This window comes from Pteropus medius, unplaced genomic scaffold, assembly GCF_902729225.1.
Source record: "Pteropus medius unplaced genomic scaffold, Ma_sr-lr_union100, whole genome shotgun sequence".
NCBI classification, from domain to species: Eukaryota; Metazoa; Chordata; class Mammalia; order Chiroptera; family Pteropodidae; genus Pteropus; species Pteropus medius.
The window spans coordinates 41,262,826-41,281,433 of record NW_024349800.1 but is presented as its reverse complement, the minus strand read 5'-3'; the positions used below and the strand labels follow the sequence as shown (position 1 = coordinate 41,281,433).

Below are 18,608 nucleotides of genomic sequence, written 5' to 3'. Positions count from 1 at the left end.
AGATACCGATTAAAATTTTACCATCATGGAGAGTACTAACACAGCAATAGACAATGCCTGAGAAAGTTTCTGTTCAGACAATGGAAAAACAAACCTCCAATTTGCAGAAGGTTTGGAAAATGTATAAATTCTTATAAACGTGTCCCTTATCAGGAAGTTACTGAGCACTATTGCTTTGAAATTCAGGTCTCTATACTTTTGCTAATTAATATAAAACTAAACAAGCAAATATGCTATTTTTTACCTGTGTGAATTATAATTTTCTCAAAAATGTAAAATGTAAATAAAATATAGTAATATACTGGATGTCAAGACTGGTCAGACACCAATTTGCATTTATAACCCCTGATTTCAAACCTTGTTAACAGCTCACTTTATAAACAGTTTATTTTATAATTAAAATATGCTATGCATATAAGCTTACAGAATAAATTTGTATTACCACAAACATATTAATTTGTTTTACCTTAAAAAGAAAAAAATTAATTTGTTGGCATTATTTTATGATGCTTTTGTATGGCAAAAGGATTTCATTGATAAAAAAATTTTAATAATTATTGACCTATTTTGTATTTTTAAAAGTATCTTCTGAAAATTAAATATATGTGATGATAAATCATTATTTTTTACCTGTTCTCAGGAAATCAGTTATTAGTAGATTGTAGATTTTGAGGAACAAAATCTTATTTAAAAAATCTGAGTTTTCTAACCCAAGTGAAATGAAATTAATTCATTAATAAAATTGTTTTCACGTACAAATTTTTAGACCTTAGAATAAACAAAAAATGACAAGTTGGATAATTAAAAAAAGACAAATATAATCACAATCATCTACTTATATCATGATTAGTAACTTCATGTTTCTTTGTAGATCCTAAGTGAAAATAAGCCACAGAGTAACTATTAATACAGTATTAAAGTTGCAGAACAATCACACACACATAATTTGAATTGAAAAATTAATCTGTCTACCTTTGGTGGCAAAGGAGGTGGAACTTTTGCTTTCATGGTTGAACTATAAAAATATAAAAGTTTAGAATTAGAACTCTTCATTTGCAAATATAATTTATTTTACAAATTATATTAATATAATTTTTAATATAACTAATATTACAAATACAATTAATTTTACAAAGTTAGAGAAAAAACTTGCACAAACAAGTTCCTTTTTCTAAGATTATGAGTGTTTTCCAAAATATTCCATGAAATCTTCCAAGTTATGCTGAATGAAGAATTACTCAGAAGTAATGGATTAGATATGTTTTGGTTTCAAAACTATAGTAATTAAAACTGGAAAAGATAACTACAGTTCCAACTTATATGAACTGAAAAGTAATTAAAGTAAAAACCTAAGTAATGATTGGTTTAGGGGAAAACGGCAAAATAATATATATAATATAAAAAATATTACAATGTAATACATATTTTTACTGTTAGATATGAAATATCTCTGATGAAGCTCATCAAAAGCTATATACACTGCTAAGAAATTATAGGCAGAATTGATTTATTGAAGCCAAGATTCATTACAACCTAGGATCGGAGTTTTAAAAAAAATTTACAGAAAATTAAATGATACAACATAAATTCTCGGATGAGGAAACTGAGGCCCAGAGAGGTTAAGTGACCTGATCCAAAGTCACAGAGTACTGAAGTAGAAAAGAAAACCTAAGCTTCCAAAGAGTCACATGCTCTTGTCACTACCATGAAACTGAATCCTTCTTTAAAAAAAAAAAGAACTAAATATCAATGCTTACATAAGTGGAAATATTCCCTCTTCAAAAATACATTTATATCCAAAGTATTTTACTTGAAATAAATCAGATAAAATTTAATCAACCACACAATAAGCCTCTTTGTAGTTGTAGCAATAATTACAGCAGCTATGAATTAAGTAATTTATGATATTAAACTACAAGGCATATTTATTACCTTTTAGGTTTTTTTCCCCCAAAGTTCTTTGTTATCAACTTGTTCTATGGCCTAAATTGTGTGCACCCAAAATTTTTATGTTGGAGCCCTAACCCCCAGTGTGATTGTTTGGACGTTGGGAGGTAATTGGGGTTAAATGAGGTCACAGGGTGGGGTCCTGATCCAATAGAATTGGTGGCCTTTTTAAGAAGAAGAAGAGATCTCTCTCTGTGCACACATCAAGAAAAAGCCATGAGGACACAGCAAGAAGGCAGCTGTCTAAAAACCAGAAACAGGGCTCTCAGTGGGAACTGAATCAGTGGGCACCTAATCTCGAACACCATATCCTCCAGAACTGTGACAAATTTCTGTTGTCCAAGCCATTCAATCTATAATATTTTGTTATAGTAGCCTGAGCTAAGACAGATTTCAGTACCAAAAAGTGGAGTCCTGATGGAACAAGCACTTAAAAATGGGTAATGGGTAGAAGCTGAAACAGTTTTAAGGTATATGCTAGAAATATGGATATTAAGAGTGATTCTGGTGACAGGTCAGAATGAAGAGAGCTGGTGAGAAAGTTTCCATCCTCTAAAAGAATATATATTCATCAACTGAATATAGGCAGAAATGAGGTCTTAGATGGAAATAAGGATGTCACTGGAACTGGAGAAAAGGTGAACCTTGTTATGAAGTAGCAGAGAACTTGGCTGAATTGTGTTCATGTTCTAGTGTTTTGTGGAGGGTAAAACTTGTGAGTGATAAAACTGGATATTTAGCTGTAAAGACTTCTAAGCAAAGTACTGAAGGAGCGGCTTGGTTCTTTCTCACTGCTTATAGTAAAATGAGAGAAGGGAGAGATGACTTGAAGAAGGAATTGTTAAGCAAAAAAGGAACCTAACTTGAAATCTGAAAAACTCTCCTCCTATCCATATTAGCTCAGAAATGGATGGCATGAGGAAGCATGTTCTGAAGAGAACATCAAGGGTGTGGCTGGACTAGCATTCAGTAAAGAATTTATAGGATTATACCAGCACAAACACGGGTAGTCTGAACTGAAGAGGATGGAGATAAGACAAAATGAAGGAAGGCTGCCGGACTTCTTGGATTCCACAGGACAGGATGATAGAGCTATCTGAACATGGGCTATTCTTCAAGAGGGAAAAATGATCCCAAAGGTGATCTGTAGATCATCAGATCTAAATCAGATTGTTTTATTATATTTACATAAGTCTTTGACTTTAGACTTGATACTTGAAAGAGTTAAGACTTTCAGGGCTGTTGGGATGGAATGACTATTTTGCATTTGTTAAGGACATAAATTCTGGGAGATCAGGGGCAAAATGCTATGGACTAAATTGTGTCCCCTTAAAACCTGTATGTTAAAGTCCTAATTCCAATGTGACCATATTTGTAGATAGTACTTTTGGGAGGTAATGAAGGTTAACGTGGGTCATAAGAGTGAAGCCTTAATCGAACAGAATTAGTGGCTTTATAATAACAAGGGAGAGAGATTTCTCTCTCCGCATGTACTATTGTGAAAAGTCCATTTGAGGACACAGTGGGAAGCTGTTTGTAAGCCTGGAAGAGAGCTCTCACCAGGAACTAAATTGGTCAGTGACTTGAGCTTAAACTTCCCAGCCTCCAAAATTGTGAGAAATAAATACTGTTGTTTAAACTATCAGTCTATGGTATTTTGTTGAGGATGACTGAGCTGACTAATATAACTAGAATAAAAAAAGGAAAGAAACTGTGTTAGAACCTACAATACTGTTACTACTGATATTAAAATTACTGTCAATTTTTAAATGTCAAACGACACATTTTCTTTTACCAAAAATAGAAGCAGAACTTACTGTTTAGATTCATCATCATCCCCTTCATCATCTTCTAAATGTGCCACATGTCCTCTAAGATAAAGGAGGATAATTCCATTGTTACTAAATGAACTTTACCAAAAACAGCTTAAGAAGAAATTTTAGAAAATGCAGAAAGGGCTACTGCAAGGTAGATTTTATTTCTACTTCTTCATAGAATTCAGAATTAAAACAACAATAACAAAAAAACAACTTTAGGCTACATGACAGAAGGGGGCAAACAGACTACTCATCTGTGACATACGTATTTTAAGCTTAATTAAAAATTCAAATTACCGCTGATGTAATTCTTCTTCAACAGACTTCAGAAGACTCCTAAAAAAAAAAAGTGAATAAATAAGCAATAAGTACATATTTCCATCACTTTAACCTAACGCATAAATTATTTTTACTATTTACTAAAACTCTGCTACAATGATCATCTCTATACCACAAAACATCAAGATATATTTAATGAGCTATCTCTATTTTCTGTTGCTAATGTTTTTATATCTATTTTTTAAATGAGCAAAATAAATCCTAATGTTTACTGAAAAATATCAATTCAAACAGGACAACCCACCATGAAATGTCACAATAGGACTGACAAAACAATAATTGCAGGGTCATAGTCAGGGGTTTCCAGGATTCGGATTTCACCTGGAATATCTACCTGACACCTGAAATTATATTTTCTTTTTCTTAAAATAAGGAAGGTGACACACTTTAAAAAAACATCATGCTCTCAGGCAATCCTACAAAATGAAACTCAACATGTTGGATCTCTCTGCCAAAGCATGCATGCATGTGATGTGAATACATGAATGTAGAGCACTCTGCTTTCACAGAAGACACTCACTTACCTGATGTATCTGTTCTCCAGTGGTGTACTGGCAAACACATTTACACTTTTGGGAGACTAAGCCTGTATTAGACCAGGTGCGAGGATTTTATCATTAGGAGCAATTTATAAAACTTTGATATTCAGGAATGTAAGAGAGAACTCATGGCATTCCTGATTTCCCTTCTTTTCACTGCAAGTTCATGCAGTATACCTCTTATATTATACTCTTTAAGCATAAAAACTCAATAGCTTCTTAAAGCTAATGGGATAGAGAGAAATATGGTTACTAATAGATTACTGAGGTAAAAGTGATTCAGCAGAAAATTGACTCTCCTCAAAAGTTGTAAGGTAGTACCTTCTAATCATTTTCCCCTCCTATATATAATGGAAAAAACTGTCCTTAGAATTATCAAAACATAAAACTAGAGAAACTGAAAGGTATGGTTAGCTGGTATAAGCAATTAATAGATTTTAGCCATCAAAATTTAATTAGGCCAGCTTAATAACAATCTAAAGATTAAAAATGACAAAGTCCTAAATCTGGAGTGGTAAACGACATAGGAAAACCATAAGCTAATTGCAATTCTTACTTTGCAATGAAAAAAATTGAGGCAGTTTAGCAAAATTATGACAGCTTGTGAAGCAAAGACAGCCTGAATCTGAATCCTGCCTCTGCCAATGTAAGCTATGTGACCTTCGATAAGTTACTTTGATTTCCCTATGCTTCAGTTTCCATATCAGTAAAATGGGAATTATAATAGTACTTATGTCGATGTGTTTATCTGGATATGAATTAATATAGGTAAAAATGCTTAGAAAAGAAATTTAGAATATAGTTAAGTACTCGATTAGTGTCTTCTTTATTATTATTGAATAAGCAACATTTTTTAAACTAGTATTCTTAAAATGTGGTCTGAGGTTCTTGGGGATCTCTTGGCCTGTCTACAAAGAGGTCTACAAGGTCAAAACTATTTTCATAATACTAAAGCATTTATTACTCCACCCTTATTCTTTCACTGAGAATGGAACTCTAGAGTTTTCTGGACTGTAAGATACATGATATCACAACAGACTAGTAGCAGAGATGAAAAACTAGCTGACTTTTATTAAGCCAAATATTAAAGAGATTTGAAAAAAAAATAAAACAACTTACTTTTCTTACTAATATTATTTTGTTTCCAAAAAGAGCTATTCTTCATAAAAAAATGTTAGTAGTGGGACTCAATAAAAAGTTTGCTATAATACACTGACCTATATATATATATAAAGTCTCTTCTTGCAATTATTTGCTGCTTCTAAGTCTCATGAGAAAAATTAAGTGGTGTTACAAGGAAGAAACAATAAAGAGGCGGCATTTGAATTGGTCCTTGATGAAAAAAATTTTAATACACAAAAATGTTCTTTATGACAACATGAGTATATGTACCATTTTAAATAAATTACTAAATATTTTGAAAAGTTCTAGTTTAAATTTCTAAAACTATATTGATATTATAATGCATATAAACAAAAACTCATTGAAGTCCTTAACAATTTTTAAGACTGTAAAGATATCCTGAGACCAAAAATTTAAGAAGCGCCGCTTTAAACCATTTTACCAAATTAAACATAATACCTCTGAACTGTAAACTGGGTTTTTATAGCATCTTATAAAATGTGAAAACAAAAGTGTTCTTAAACATATGATAATATTTTTTGAGGCGTTTCTTTTTCCGGCTGGGAATATTATGATTGGGAAATAATTAAGAGAATTTAAATGTAGTTTATCTTTGGTTACTGTATTTGATTGGACTTACATAACATTCCATTTTTAAAAACCAATCTTCTTGAGAGTAGTACTAGGTTCTCTAAGAATAACAGAGAAAGGCTGAATAAGAGAACATGGAAATGCAGCTAGTCTATGACTTGGAACTCATGTATTTTTTGTTCATTTACTTATAAATCTCCTACTATGTGTTAAGATTTTTTTGTTAATAAAGTTAAAGAATTAATTATCTGAGTGAAAAGTTGGATATATGATTTGCTTTTCAGGCTTTGTAAAAGAGAAAATGAAACATGGCTAAATTTACTGAAAGGTCCACTTATAGTAAATACTGTATCTTGAGAGCACTGAGGAGAAAAATAATGTGATATTGATTAAATCACCACGATTGGGTGCTATGCAATTAAAAAAAAAGTTGCTGTTCACTAGTCCACTTGGATTCTTCTACTATGGAATTTTTAGAAAGTAATGTACAAAATAAAAATGATGTCCTCAGACATTAAATTACTAAGTCAACCTAAAATGATTAGAAAATCCGGATAAGTTTAAAAATGAAACAATATGCAAACACAGATTTAAGTGATGAAGTGAAGAAACTGATATGGAGAGAAATAAAAAACCTTCCAAGACCATCCAGGAATTTAGCTGCAACCTTCTCCATGTCTCCACAGCATTTCACACAATTTTTTGTAATATTGAATTAGCTAAGGAATTTGTGCTGCTGGTTACTAAAATCTTTCAAAATTGCCTAATTGGTTCAAAACAATCTGTAAGTACTGCCCTGATTATATCTGAAAACAAAACAAAAACCTCTCTATTTCATTAATACCAAAGAATAATTTTATTCACTGATATTTATTTGGTCTTACTATCAACATTTACTGAGTAAATACTACAAAGAGCAACCAGTAAGTATTTACTAAACCTTAAAGATGCTAAATGCTTTACAATGATTATTCCATTTCATCCTTAGCACCCTAGAAGGCAAGTATTATTATAAACCCCATTTCACTAGAGTAATTGAGGTAAATTTCTCAGTCTCATAGCTTACAAAAAGAGACAGTTCTGGCATTTACTACTTCTACACTCAACTGTATCAGGAATTGTGTAATTCAATTTACTCTTCACTATTATTTAGGTCTTTGAAAGAGAATCTGTCTTTAGAATTTTTAGTCTACATTAAAAAAAAATCAGAAATAATTTGTTTTCTTTTAAAAATAATATTTCATTGGTTTTAAATGGTCAGAAAAGGTGACCTCAATAATAATAGAATTCAAAAGAAAAAGAAAACCACCCCAATAAGTCAAATACATATACATTCACTAAAAACAAAACAAAACAACAAACTATCTTAGTTCCTGTGTGGTCTGGAATAGGTAGAAACCCATAAATGGAAATCTGTCTGCCTGATCACCTATGGAGAAAGCAGGAAATCCTGTGAGTTTTAAAACATTGCCTAGTCACAAGAATAAAGCAGACATATCAGTACAGTAAGAGAAGTGCTACATCCATGCTCATGTCACATGTATGTATATACCTGTACACGAAACACAGCCAAAGGTCCAACTTTTGGCCAACCTACCTTGCCAGTGATTCGTTATATAGAATACAGTTCCTTAAGCAGGGATCCAATTAATCAAAAAATGAAGGTTGGGGAAATTATTAACATTTTACCTAGCCAAAGTAATCATATATTAGGAAAATTTCTAACAGTCAGAAATTAGACAATGAGAACAAAGGAATCTGGAAAAGCATTTAGTGATGGGCCATTTTTTTTTGTATTTTTGCAAGTATGTCATTTAAAAATATATTTTAAATGAATCAAAAAAAGGTAAATGAAGTATTCTCCAAATTATCCAGTCTCTTAAAACACATCAAAATTTGCTAACGAAGTCCTTAAAAGACCTCAAATTTAGACAAAATAACATAAAAAACACTTCGGAATTTTTATTTGCTAACACCACTATGAGACCAACTTCCCATTGCTGTCCGTCAACACATTAGGACAAACTATATATAGCAAACAGTTACTACTTAGATAGAATTTCATTTTCACCAGGGAAATTATATACTTATTTTCCATTTTCAAAAACATTAATAAGGGTAAATGATAATTTTAAAAAACCACCTCATGGTATTAAACTGAAGTTTGGTTTAAATCAAAACTAATGCACTTCTCTAGGTTGTATTCAAAGTCTCTTCTCTGTGTTGAAAATGTATATTTAAATTAAATGTTTCATTTATAAAAAAAAAGAGAGACATGATTTTGCATTATAATCACTAAATCTAAGCTACTTGTCTTTAGTCATCATTTCTCAACTGCTTAACTTAAAATATGTGTATATGACTCAACTCTCTAATGTATTTGAAATTTTATGTTGTTTTCACTATTAAAATAATATCAACATTGCTGGAAGATTCTGGCAATTTAAATAATATTTCCTTATAAATTAGCTTATATAATGATAATTCATCCATGAACTCAGGAAATGAGAAACTATGGAGAATAGCAGAGTCTTCCCACATCTTGCTAACTCGGGCTATAAACAGCTGAAATTGTGAAACCTTGTAAAGCTGTCTTTTCACCACTGTGCTGTAGCACGTAGACAGTGTGGTGTAGACTGGTCCTGGAATTCATTGTTGGATTTATTTCTTGCATGAATCAATAACTTTTAAGACTTTAGACACATTTTAACTACTATCCACTTTTTAAAAGACTCTTACCAGCTGAAAAATTAAGGTTTCTAAACAGTGTGAATGTTTACTGCTGTTTTCAGGGCCGATACATCTGGGACACAGACATTCCAAAGCAAGTTTTGTAAGAAATAAACAGGTCAACTTTATAAATAAAAGACATAAATTGTAAAGCATATTATCTTCAGTTGGAATGTACTCAGTAAGGTCTACAAAGTGCTTGATATAAAAAATTTAAGGTGATTGTCCTTATTACAATCACTAAATGATTAGCAAGGTAACAATGAAAAGAAGGTAAAAGCATATTATAAAATATACCTATCAGACTAATATAATTTACTATCATAAATATTAAAATATAATATTTTAAGGCAACTTAATTATTCCTGAATTTATATTAAATTTTAAAAGAACTTTACTTACTTGTTTGCACCTAAAAAGTAACTACCTTGGTGTCCTTGTCCATATTCTAGTTGTAGATCCTAATAATACAAAATAAAATATTTGGTAAAATAGTAGTATATCACGAATCACGATACATTAATATATATTATTTTAAAAGAAACCCCAGACTGCAAATAAATCTGTATTGCTATATGTTCTTAAAAAGAAGGCATTGTAGGACTTCTAACAATAAAAGATTTCCAGAAGTCTGTAGTCTTGATTTACATATTTTATCATTTAAGTTTGGTATTTTTCTGGGAACTTGTTTTAAATAATAGAAGCGAGTTTCATTTATGGTTATTGCTACTGTAGTTAATGTCTGTAAAAGTTTGTTATTAGAAAGAAAAAAGCTCAAATAAGGTATTTACTCTCAAGCTACAGTGAAACAAAAATGATTACAGAAGAGAACAAGCAACAAAAGCCTTGGTTTGACTTTGTACATATAAGATCTACAATAATTATGCTTATACACACACTCACGTATTTCTAGTACTGCTCTATGCAAATAATTTTTTAAAGAAATAAAATAGGGTGCTCTTTTTAAGTGACTATATATATGGGTTTGCAAAAGATTATAAATTGCATGTTAGAATTTTTTATTTTTTAAAAAGAGTTAAATAGCAAAACGTCAACATTATTAAAGCAGTTCCTCAACTATTTAAACATTCCCACTGAATCCTGCATGTTGTAAAGCATTAAGGATTAGAATGAAAGGGACAAACAATACATATATATTGAGACAAAAAATATGCTTTCCAATAACCATGGAAAGTACAAAGTAAAGTTTCCTTTTCTTCCCTTTACTAAGCCACTATTTCAAGCACTATTTTAATAGTAACGGGGAATATTTAACACTTTAAATTAATTTTATTTTCATTAGAATACAGTGTACTTAGAGTTGTGTGCTTTCTAATTTTACAAGATATTGCACAATCAGGACTAAACGAAAAAGTGACCTCCTTGGAGCAAGCAGCCTTCCAAGACCATCCAGGAATTTAGCTGCAACCTTCTCCATGTCTCCACAGCATTTCACACAATTCTCCTCTAGCACTTACACTGCATTTTAATAAATATATTTACAAGTATGTAAAAACAGCAGCTAGGCTGTGAGCTCCTCAAACAAAGGGAGATTGTTAATGTTAAATCCATCTTTCTTCCCTACAGCTCAGGGTCTAGCATACCTGGCACACATTAACTAGGACCTAAATAAATGCTTATTCAAATGCCATTTGTTTATTTTCCTATAAATAACTAATACTCGGCCTTGTTAACACACACAAAAATAAATCTAGATCACAAAACTATTAAGCCTAGGAATAAGAGTATTCCAAGCAATACTTTACATTTAAGTGAAAAGCATTTTAACATTTAAGTATTAAAAGACCTATAAAAAAAAATAGTTGGTAAAAATAAAAATAAAAATTCTGGTTTAGAGAAGGCTCAAATTTTTTCTTCAAAATTTGTGTTCTTCCATGTATAATATTCTTATCAGTGACAGAAAAGATAACACATCATAAACAAAAAGATGAGTCAAGTGCCACATTGGTATCACGTGAAATTCTAATGAAAAGGGACACCTGTTCTCTTTAATTATGATATATCTTAATAGGATGAAATCACTGTTATCATAAGACTGTCACACAATTATTATGCTGAACAATTTAAGTGGTCATGACTTTATACAGGGATCTTTAAACTTTGGTATTCAGTAAAGAGAAGTACTGTCTCAATGAATATACTTCTAAAGTCAAGTTTGTTTTCTGGTCTGGTAGAGTACCCAGTTATCTACAACTGGGTACTCTACCAGACCAGCAGTCTCTTTAGCCAATATAATCTTTTAAGCCTTTAACCAAAAGACAACTTCCAAAAGGATACATTTGAGAAGACTGGCCATAGATTCTGTTACATAAACACAGATGTGTCACAAGAATAGCCAGCTCATCTGATACATGACAATTACCGAAATGATGATAATGATTAAAAGAAAAAAAATCAACTGAGATCAGCAGTGTACGTAAGAAGCTAAGAGTCTAAAATAACTGAGTATTTCAATAGAAAATTGGGCATAGGTTCATAGATAGAATCACATTCAGGCTAGCGAGAAGTTGTAGACAGATCCAAGTCTGATGATTAAATGTGCCATGTGTCAAGCCCTAGAAGGAAAGCTAAAATTTAAAGGGAATTATTCTTTATTTATTCCTTCTCTGTAAATCAAGTTATGTTTTAGCAACCATGGAACAAAAACAATGTGCTAGGTATGTCACCAAGTAGAAGAATGATATTAAATCTTTCTAGTAAGTATCTAATCTCATTTTATTGAACTATTATTTACCAAGCACCTATTATTTCATGACAGGAATTCAGACAGTAAATCAGACAATGAAAATGAGAAGAAATAAAAAGGTGAATAAAAAAAGTGAAACCTGGGCAAAGTTAGTAGTTATTTATATATCTTTAGGGCAATCTAAGAAAGACTGATATCAAATGCTTTTTGAAAAGGACTTGGAAGCTACTCTGTAACAGAAAAATGCTACCAAAATTATGTTTGGAAAAGTACTCAAATAACTCTAGATAACAGTAAGACATGGCCATCCTTTATAGCTAAATAAGGATACATTTGAACATGCAGGCTAGACATAAAAAATTAGCTGCATATATCAGGCATCAACTTATTAGTGAAAGGACAATATTTAACAACACATTAAAGTCAAATAAGCAACAACACTGGACTGAAAACATGCAATAGCCTAGTATACATTTAACCCGAACACTCAAAAATTTAAGATGGTCAACCTAGCCCAATTAAAATATCTTTTTGTGTCACAAAGTCCTAACTTCAGTGGTTCTAAACCTAGGATAGAGCCTCTATGAAAACATGGTGCTAGAAAGAACTGAAAGAAAGTGGTATAACGCATAACACCGGAAAAGAAAAATATATGATCAAGATTTTATTATTGTTTTTTGGTAAACCCCCTCAGGAAATTACAAAGTCTATACCTGATAAGAAAATAGCAGGAAGTCAGTAGAATTGATACAGTTGGGTACAAAAATACAAAAGAAAAAGTACCTTAGCAATATATTTTAATCAAGAACAGAAAACAGAAGAAATTTTTTTTCTCATCAAAAAATGTGAAAATTATTTAACAACTTTATCTAACAAATAAGGTCATCAGATACTTTTTAATGTTGTAGATAATTTACAGAAGTAAAAAGGGATTGAATACTGGATAGTTTAAAAAGATTTTTTATTTTTTAAAGAGACAGTAAAGCAAGTAGGGTCAGAACACTAACTGATCAAGCAGAATTTTGACTAATAAAAACAGAAGACTTAAGGAATCTCAAATTGAATAACATGACTTACACGACGAGCTTGAAAATGAGTATCAGTGAGTTATGTTTGATATTCTAGAGAATGTCTTATGGTTGCACAATTATGAAATTGGTTCTTAGAAACTGTCTTCATATTACTAGGTAAGGAAAGTGACTACACAACATAAATTTTATAAGTAATAGTTTAACAGATTTAAAATAAAAAAGTTAGCATTTACTGTTTCTTTTCCAGAATAAATTTAACTTTATAGACTATTCAATTTTGACCTAATTCAGGGATAATCTTAAAGTGCTTCTGTTGTTTACTGAAAATAATCAATTGGTTATATATCTTCCTAACATATTTTTAATTCCAATTTAAATATTTTATCCTTACTCTTTCAGGTGTTTGATTTTTAACTAAGGTACTTTTCAAAACGTAAACATCTTTTTTTATTCACTAACGGTCTCAAAAACCAAGCTCTGTTTTTCTGGTTTCATATACTATCATTACTTGATTTTAAAAAATCACTTTATTGTAATAATGAAATATTCAAAATTCATTTACAAAATCATAAAATGCACTTAGCACTTAAAACCACCAGAAATCACTGATGACATGAAACTTTTAGGCAGCGAGGTAAATGTTTTTTTCTGGGTCCTAAGAGATTCAGGACTGTCATCTTGGTGGCGACTGCCTACTAAAGTGACAGCCAGACATTGTGGGTTCGCCTGGTTTCTAGAGGCCAGCAACAAGTATTTATTAGAGTTGAAATCTTGTTCACGATGTCAAGGTTTTAGGACTGATGAAATTTGGGGTCTGAAATAACTATGGACGGGTCACGCCATAGTTATTAAAAAATAAACAATCACATGCACCCTCACCCTGGGCCACCCTGGCCCTGGCAGGAAATAACAAGTGTTCGTGGAGATATGAAGAAATTGAAACCTTTGTGCATTGCTGGTAAAAACTATAAAATGATGCGGCGGTTAAGGAAAACAGTACAACTGTTCCCCAAAACATTAAACGTAAAATTATATGATCCAGCAAATTCTCTTTCTAGTTATATACCCAAAAGAACTGAAAGCAGAGACTGGGCCCAACTTGTACATCCATGTTCATAGCAGTATTAATCGTAATAGTCAAAAGGTGAAAGCAACTCATGTCCATTGATGGATCAATGGATAAACAAACATTGTTTATATATACAATGGAACATTATTCATCCTTAAAAAAAGGAAATTCTGACATGTGCTACAATATGGATGAATCTTGAAGACGTTACATTATGCTAAGTGAGTCAGTCACAAAAGAACAAATATTGTATGTTTCCAATTATATGAGGTAACTAGAGTACAGAAAAATTAAAAAAGACAGAAAATAGAATGATGATTGCCAGAGGATGGGGGGTGGTGAATGGGAGGTATTATTTAATGGGTAAGGAGTTGCAGTTTGGGAAGATGAAAACATTCTGAAGGTAGATCATGGTGATGGTTACACAACAATATAAATGTACTTAATGCAACTGGACTTAATGCCACTTAAAAATAGTTACAATGTTAAATTTTATGTTGTTTTTGTTTTATCACAATTATTATGTATTATGTTTTATCACAATAAAAAAATTACTATGAACATATATGCTGATTAAAAAAAGAGAGAGAACATGAACGTAAGCCCACCACTGGTGGAAAAGAAAATACTGACGATATTGGGTAGAGGCAATACAGCACAGTAGTGTAGGTTTGGATTCCTAAGCTACGAGGCTTAGATCAAATCCTAGCTCTATAATGTTATTTAGCTGAGTGGTAAGACCAATTTCAGCTTTGCTGTACCTTAATTTCCCTCATTTGTAAAACAAGAATTATAATTTAATATAGTGAAAATGCTTGAAATACCTGGTATATAAAAACTGCTAGATAAGTGTTAGTTTTTATCATCATCAGAAGTGAGCTTTTTTAGGTTGATTTTATAAATAGGATCTGACAACTATTTTATTCATCTCCCTTCTGCCAGAACTATCCACAACTCTCCCTAAAGCTCTCCTTTGTCACAAGACCTCTTGTCAACTGCTCGCTCTATCATAAGACCCTCCTGATTATTTGGGGCTGGAAATGGATATAGTTATAGGGAAAAGAGCCATGACAAAGTATTCAAGTTACTAGGCTAGTTCCGTGCTGTACAGAAAAGAATATTTGTAACTCTAAAGTATTATGTTTCTGGTGTTATAGTTGTCTTTTCTGGAAAATATTAATTTAAACTTTTGATTTGCAATCTTTTATTTCCACAACAAACTTCACTAACTGTCATTCTAACCTACATATGTCTAATTCTGAAGAAATTTTCAATCAAGAAATCACTGTTAGTGTTCTCTTCGAACATTCCTTCTCACTTGCTTCTTCAGACGGTTAATTCTCAATCCTCACTTTCTGGCTTCGCTGAGCCATCTGATGCATCTTTCTTTCCTTTGTGACAATACATCTACCAATTCTATCTTTTCAAATGCTTCTTCCCTGCCTCCGATGTTGATTCTATCTTTGGCTGCAAAACACAGGCATCACTCGCTGAAGTAACTAGTTTTCTACACTCTCTTTATTCAGACTTTGCTGGGTAATATGTGCAACCTCATGGTTTCACCCATCATTTTCTCTTTGATTACCTCAATCTTCCTCTTCTGAGCTAATTCCATAATTCCAGCAGTAGTATGAACATTTCATAATTTCAGCTCTTTTATCTGCCATCTCTCAAAACTGTAGTCTGTGCCAATAATTGTTCCCATATTAATCTCATGAAACATAAGGTATGTATCCATTCTTTTCCTGAAGAATCTATAATGGCTCCTGCACAATATTGAAATCAGTCTTAATCTCTCCCAGAAGTTACATTAACCCCAAAGCTTTTCTCCTTCTCTGATTTCTATGCTAACTACTGTACGTTAGCCTCTCCTCAACAGTTGCCTGTGTTTTGGCAACCCACTGTATATTTTGTTGCATGGCTAAGAGTTTATATGTGCAAGTATTTTCTGCCCATCAAGACAGCAACTTCACTAAAAGAGAAATTATGTCTAAAATCTCTTCTCTGTTCAACAAATGTTATAAAACAGAGATTTAAGAATGTGTGTGAAGAATCATTTAAATCAATCAGAATTGGAAGAGGTATGTTATTGAAGCAAAGGAAGGAACTAGAAGGAAATTCCACTGAAAAGTCAGAAAAATGGAATCTAGGAGTAAATATGGAAGCAACGTGGGGCCCTGGCCAGCTACAGAAGTAGAAAGAACTATTTATTTAATAGCAACTATTAAAAGTATTATTTATTTAATATTTACCAGGGTTAATGTCCCATCTTTTCTTACATAATGGTAAGAGAGTCTTAATAATTTCAGAGAGACTTTATAATCCAAATTCTGGCCTGAGAAAACTGGGTATTACATTGTGTCACAAAGTTAAAATTTCATCCGAGACTGATTTCTTTGTTAATTAGGGGTAAATTATTTCTTAAAATGATACATATTATATAGGTAATATATAGTTTTTATATATGAATGGGTAATATAAACGGTTTCTAGTTCATTAGACAAGTTATAGTAAAACTAAGTTTTTAAAATGAGAAAATTAAACATTTTTCATAAAAAAGAAAAAAAATATTTTTATTTTTTATTGCAACATTATAATATATTTGAGTAGATATACTTATTTAACTTGTTAGGAAAAACTTTGCTATAACCCTTATTACATGGAAGCTTGCTAAATGGCAGGAACTTATAAAACAATGTTTAAATTGGTTCATTAAAATTGGACAAAATGTTTGATTAAAAAAGTAAAACAAACAAGACTAAAACAATGCTGACAAAGAAAATCAGAAGATAAGAAATACCAGATTAGATCTTGCAGTGTAGTATATTTCTTCTGAACTGTCCAAAAAACCATCACTGTCGGGCTGTTTAGCAGAGACCAAGAAACCCAAGTTATTTACACTTAGACTAAAAGCCACAAATTCACAAAGGGAAACTTTCATAAGTGAAGTAAGTCCTGCTAACATAATTTTATTAAAACAAAGGCAAAGTCAAATCATATTAAGGCACTTCTAAAAAGCAACATTGCAACAACTTTGCTCTATAGTGCACTTACTATAAATTAGTATGGAATTTAAATACATGCGATGCCAACTTAAAAAGAGAAACAGCAAATAAACTCAAACGGCCTTAACAAAATAACAATTAGCATCTATAAACATCGCGACAACTTTTTCTTCTTAACTTTCTCCATCCTCTACTTAAATGTCAGGCTTTAGTTATTATAACATGACCATTTTAAGAATTTGGCTTTCACATTCCTTTCCTACATGCTGGTATGTATACTGAATTAGAATTACTCCAAAAATTAAAGGCTAAAGATTTCCTTTGTATGCCTTTGGTTGAGTGTGTTAAAATAAGCATTAAATTTAAGAAGAAAGATCTTACTCCAATCCTTAGTACTTATTGACAGTTTATTTTCTGCTCATTATTAATAGAAGAGAAAAAATGTAACATAATCTGGACCTTTGGTAATTTTATTAAAATTAATTGCTTGCTTTTTAAATCTCATTTATTCTTTCATAGAATATTAACATCTCAAATATTTGCAAAGCATTTTGCCTCTAAGACTGTATTAATATGTTTATATCCAGAAAGAGAGTATATAAAACATTAAAAAAGAATCATGAAAAGAATGTTCATACAGTTAGCAAGCCTTAAATAAATGAAGGACAAACTTGATCTACTATGTATGCCTAGTCTCTCCTAAATTTTAGTACTCTAAACAGATGTGACTCTATCCTAATGTTTAAAAAACTGGCTTACACTCTTAAAAGCTGCCCATATTTAGTGAGATATGCTTTTATTGGTCCAACATTTTAGTTTAAAACCATGGCATTTATCTTAATAAATACACGAAAAGCTGCTCAAAAACTGAAAAACAAAACTGAAAAAAAATAATAAAAATAAAATCGAAGGGCCAGCATTAAAAACATTTAATCAGAGAATAGTAAAACTATCAAGTTTCTTCAAAATAATTTTGAAAATATTCAATCTCAGCAACACAGATTTATTTATTCTGAATTTCAGAATTACTTACCTTTTTATTCCCCTAATGTTTTTAAAAATATTAATAACTAGCTCTTTATGTCAGCTCCAATGTATTATAAAGATTGATTAAAACATTTGTTTTCAGTGTTAACGTTTCAAGACTACCCTACTTACAAGTTCATGATGTGGTTCTGTCTCCTTCCTTAAAGGTGGATCAAATTTTACTTGGCCAACTAAAAAAAAAGTAAAGCCATGATCTGTTTCTATATTCTTAATGATATAATCATTTTAAAAGTTACTACATGGCAAAATGCATTTAATTTTATTATCTACCATACATTAATCACAATCCAAAGATCTAAATAAAGAATCTGTTAGCCAGAAAAAAACCAAAAAGTCTAAGCTGTTAAAGCTTAATCTGTTAATAATATACCTTTTCCATAGTAAAAAAAAGAAAATAATTAGCAAAATTAAGTGTCTGTTAAAGCTAGTATTTAATTTGCTACTTCATTGTGACCCAGCATAAAAAAGAGACAAGCTTAACTGAAGACTTAAGTGGACAGACAGCAATTGTGGCAGAATATTTTTTTGGAAGCCAGCATGCAAGATGGACTCTAGCAATTCCTGTTCCCTCATGTTCAAAACTTTGTGCAGTCCCTTCTCACATCTCCAGGCCTGGTTTATGTGACCAAACGAACAGGGCAGAGTGATGGTAGCACTTCCACGA

General features: G+C 31.4%; 1 protein-coding gene across 5 annotated transcripts in view; it reads right to left on the bottom strand.

Annotated features, from left to right (window-relative positions):
• MAP4K3 (mitogen-activated protein kinase kinase kinase kinase 3) overlaps positions 1-18,608 on the bottom strand; it is a 137,845-nt gene that overhangs the window by 33,286 nt on the left and 85,951 nt on the right. For 4 of the 5 annotated variants that reach the window (XR_005658287.1, XM_039887341.1, XM_039887345.1 and 1 more), the window contains 6 exons: positions 18,056-18,114; positions 16,693-16,755; positions 9,488-9,546; positions 4,062-4,100; positions 3,765-3,818; positions 973-1,015 (listed from right to left, as the gene is read on the bottom strand). Coding sequence is in view for 4 of the 5 variants with exons in the window: in XM_039887341.1 (XP_039743275.1) it covers positions 973-1,015; positions 3,765-3,818; positions 4,062-4,100; positions 9,488-9,546; positions 16,693-16,755; positions 18,056-18,114 (317 nt within the window). In the remaining variant the exon portion in view is untranslated. The remainder of the gene's footprint in view (positions 1-972; positions 1,016-3,764; positions 3,819-4,061; positions 4,101-9,487; positions 9,547-16,692; positions 16,756-18,055; positions 18,115-18,608) is intronic. The other variant, XM_039887342.1, reaches the window with a different exon arrangement.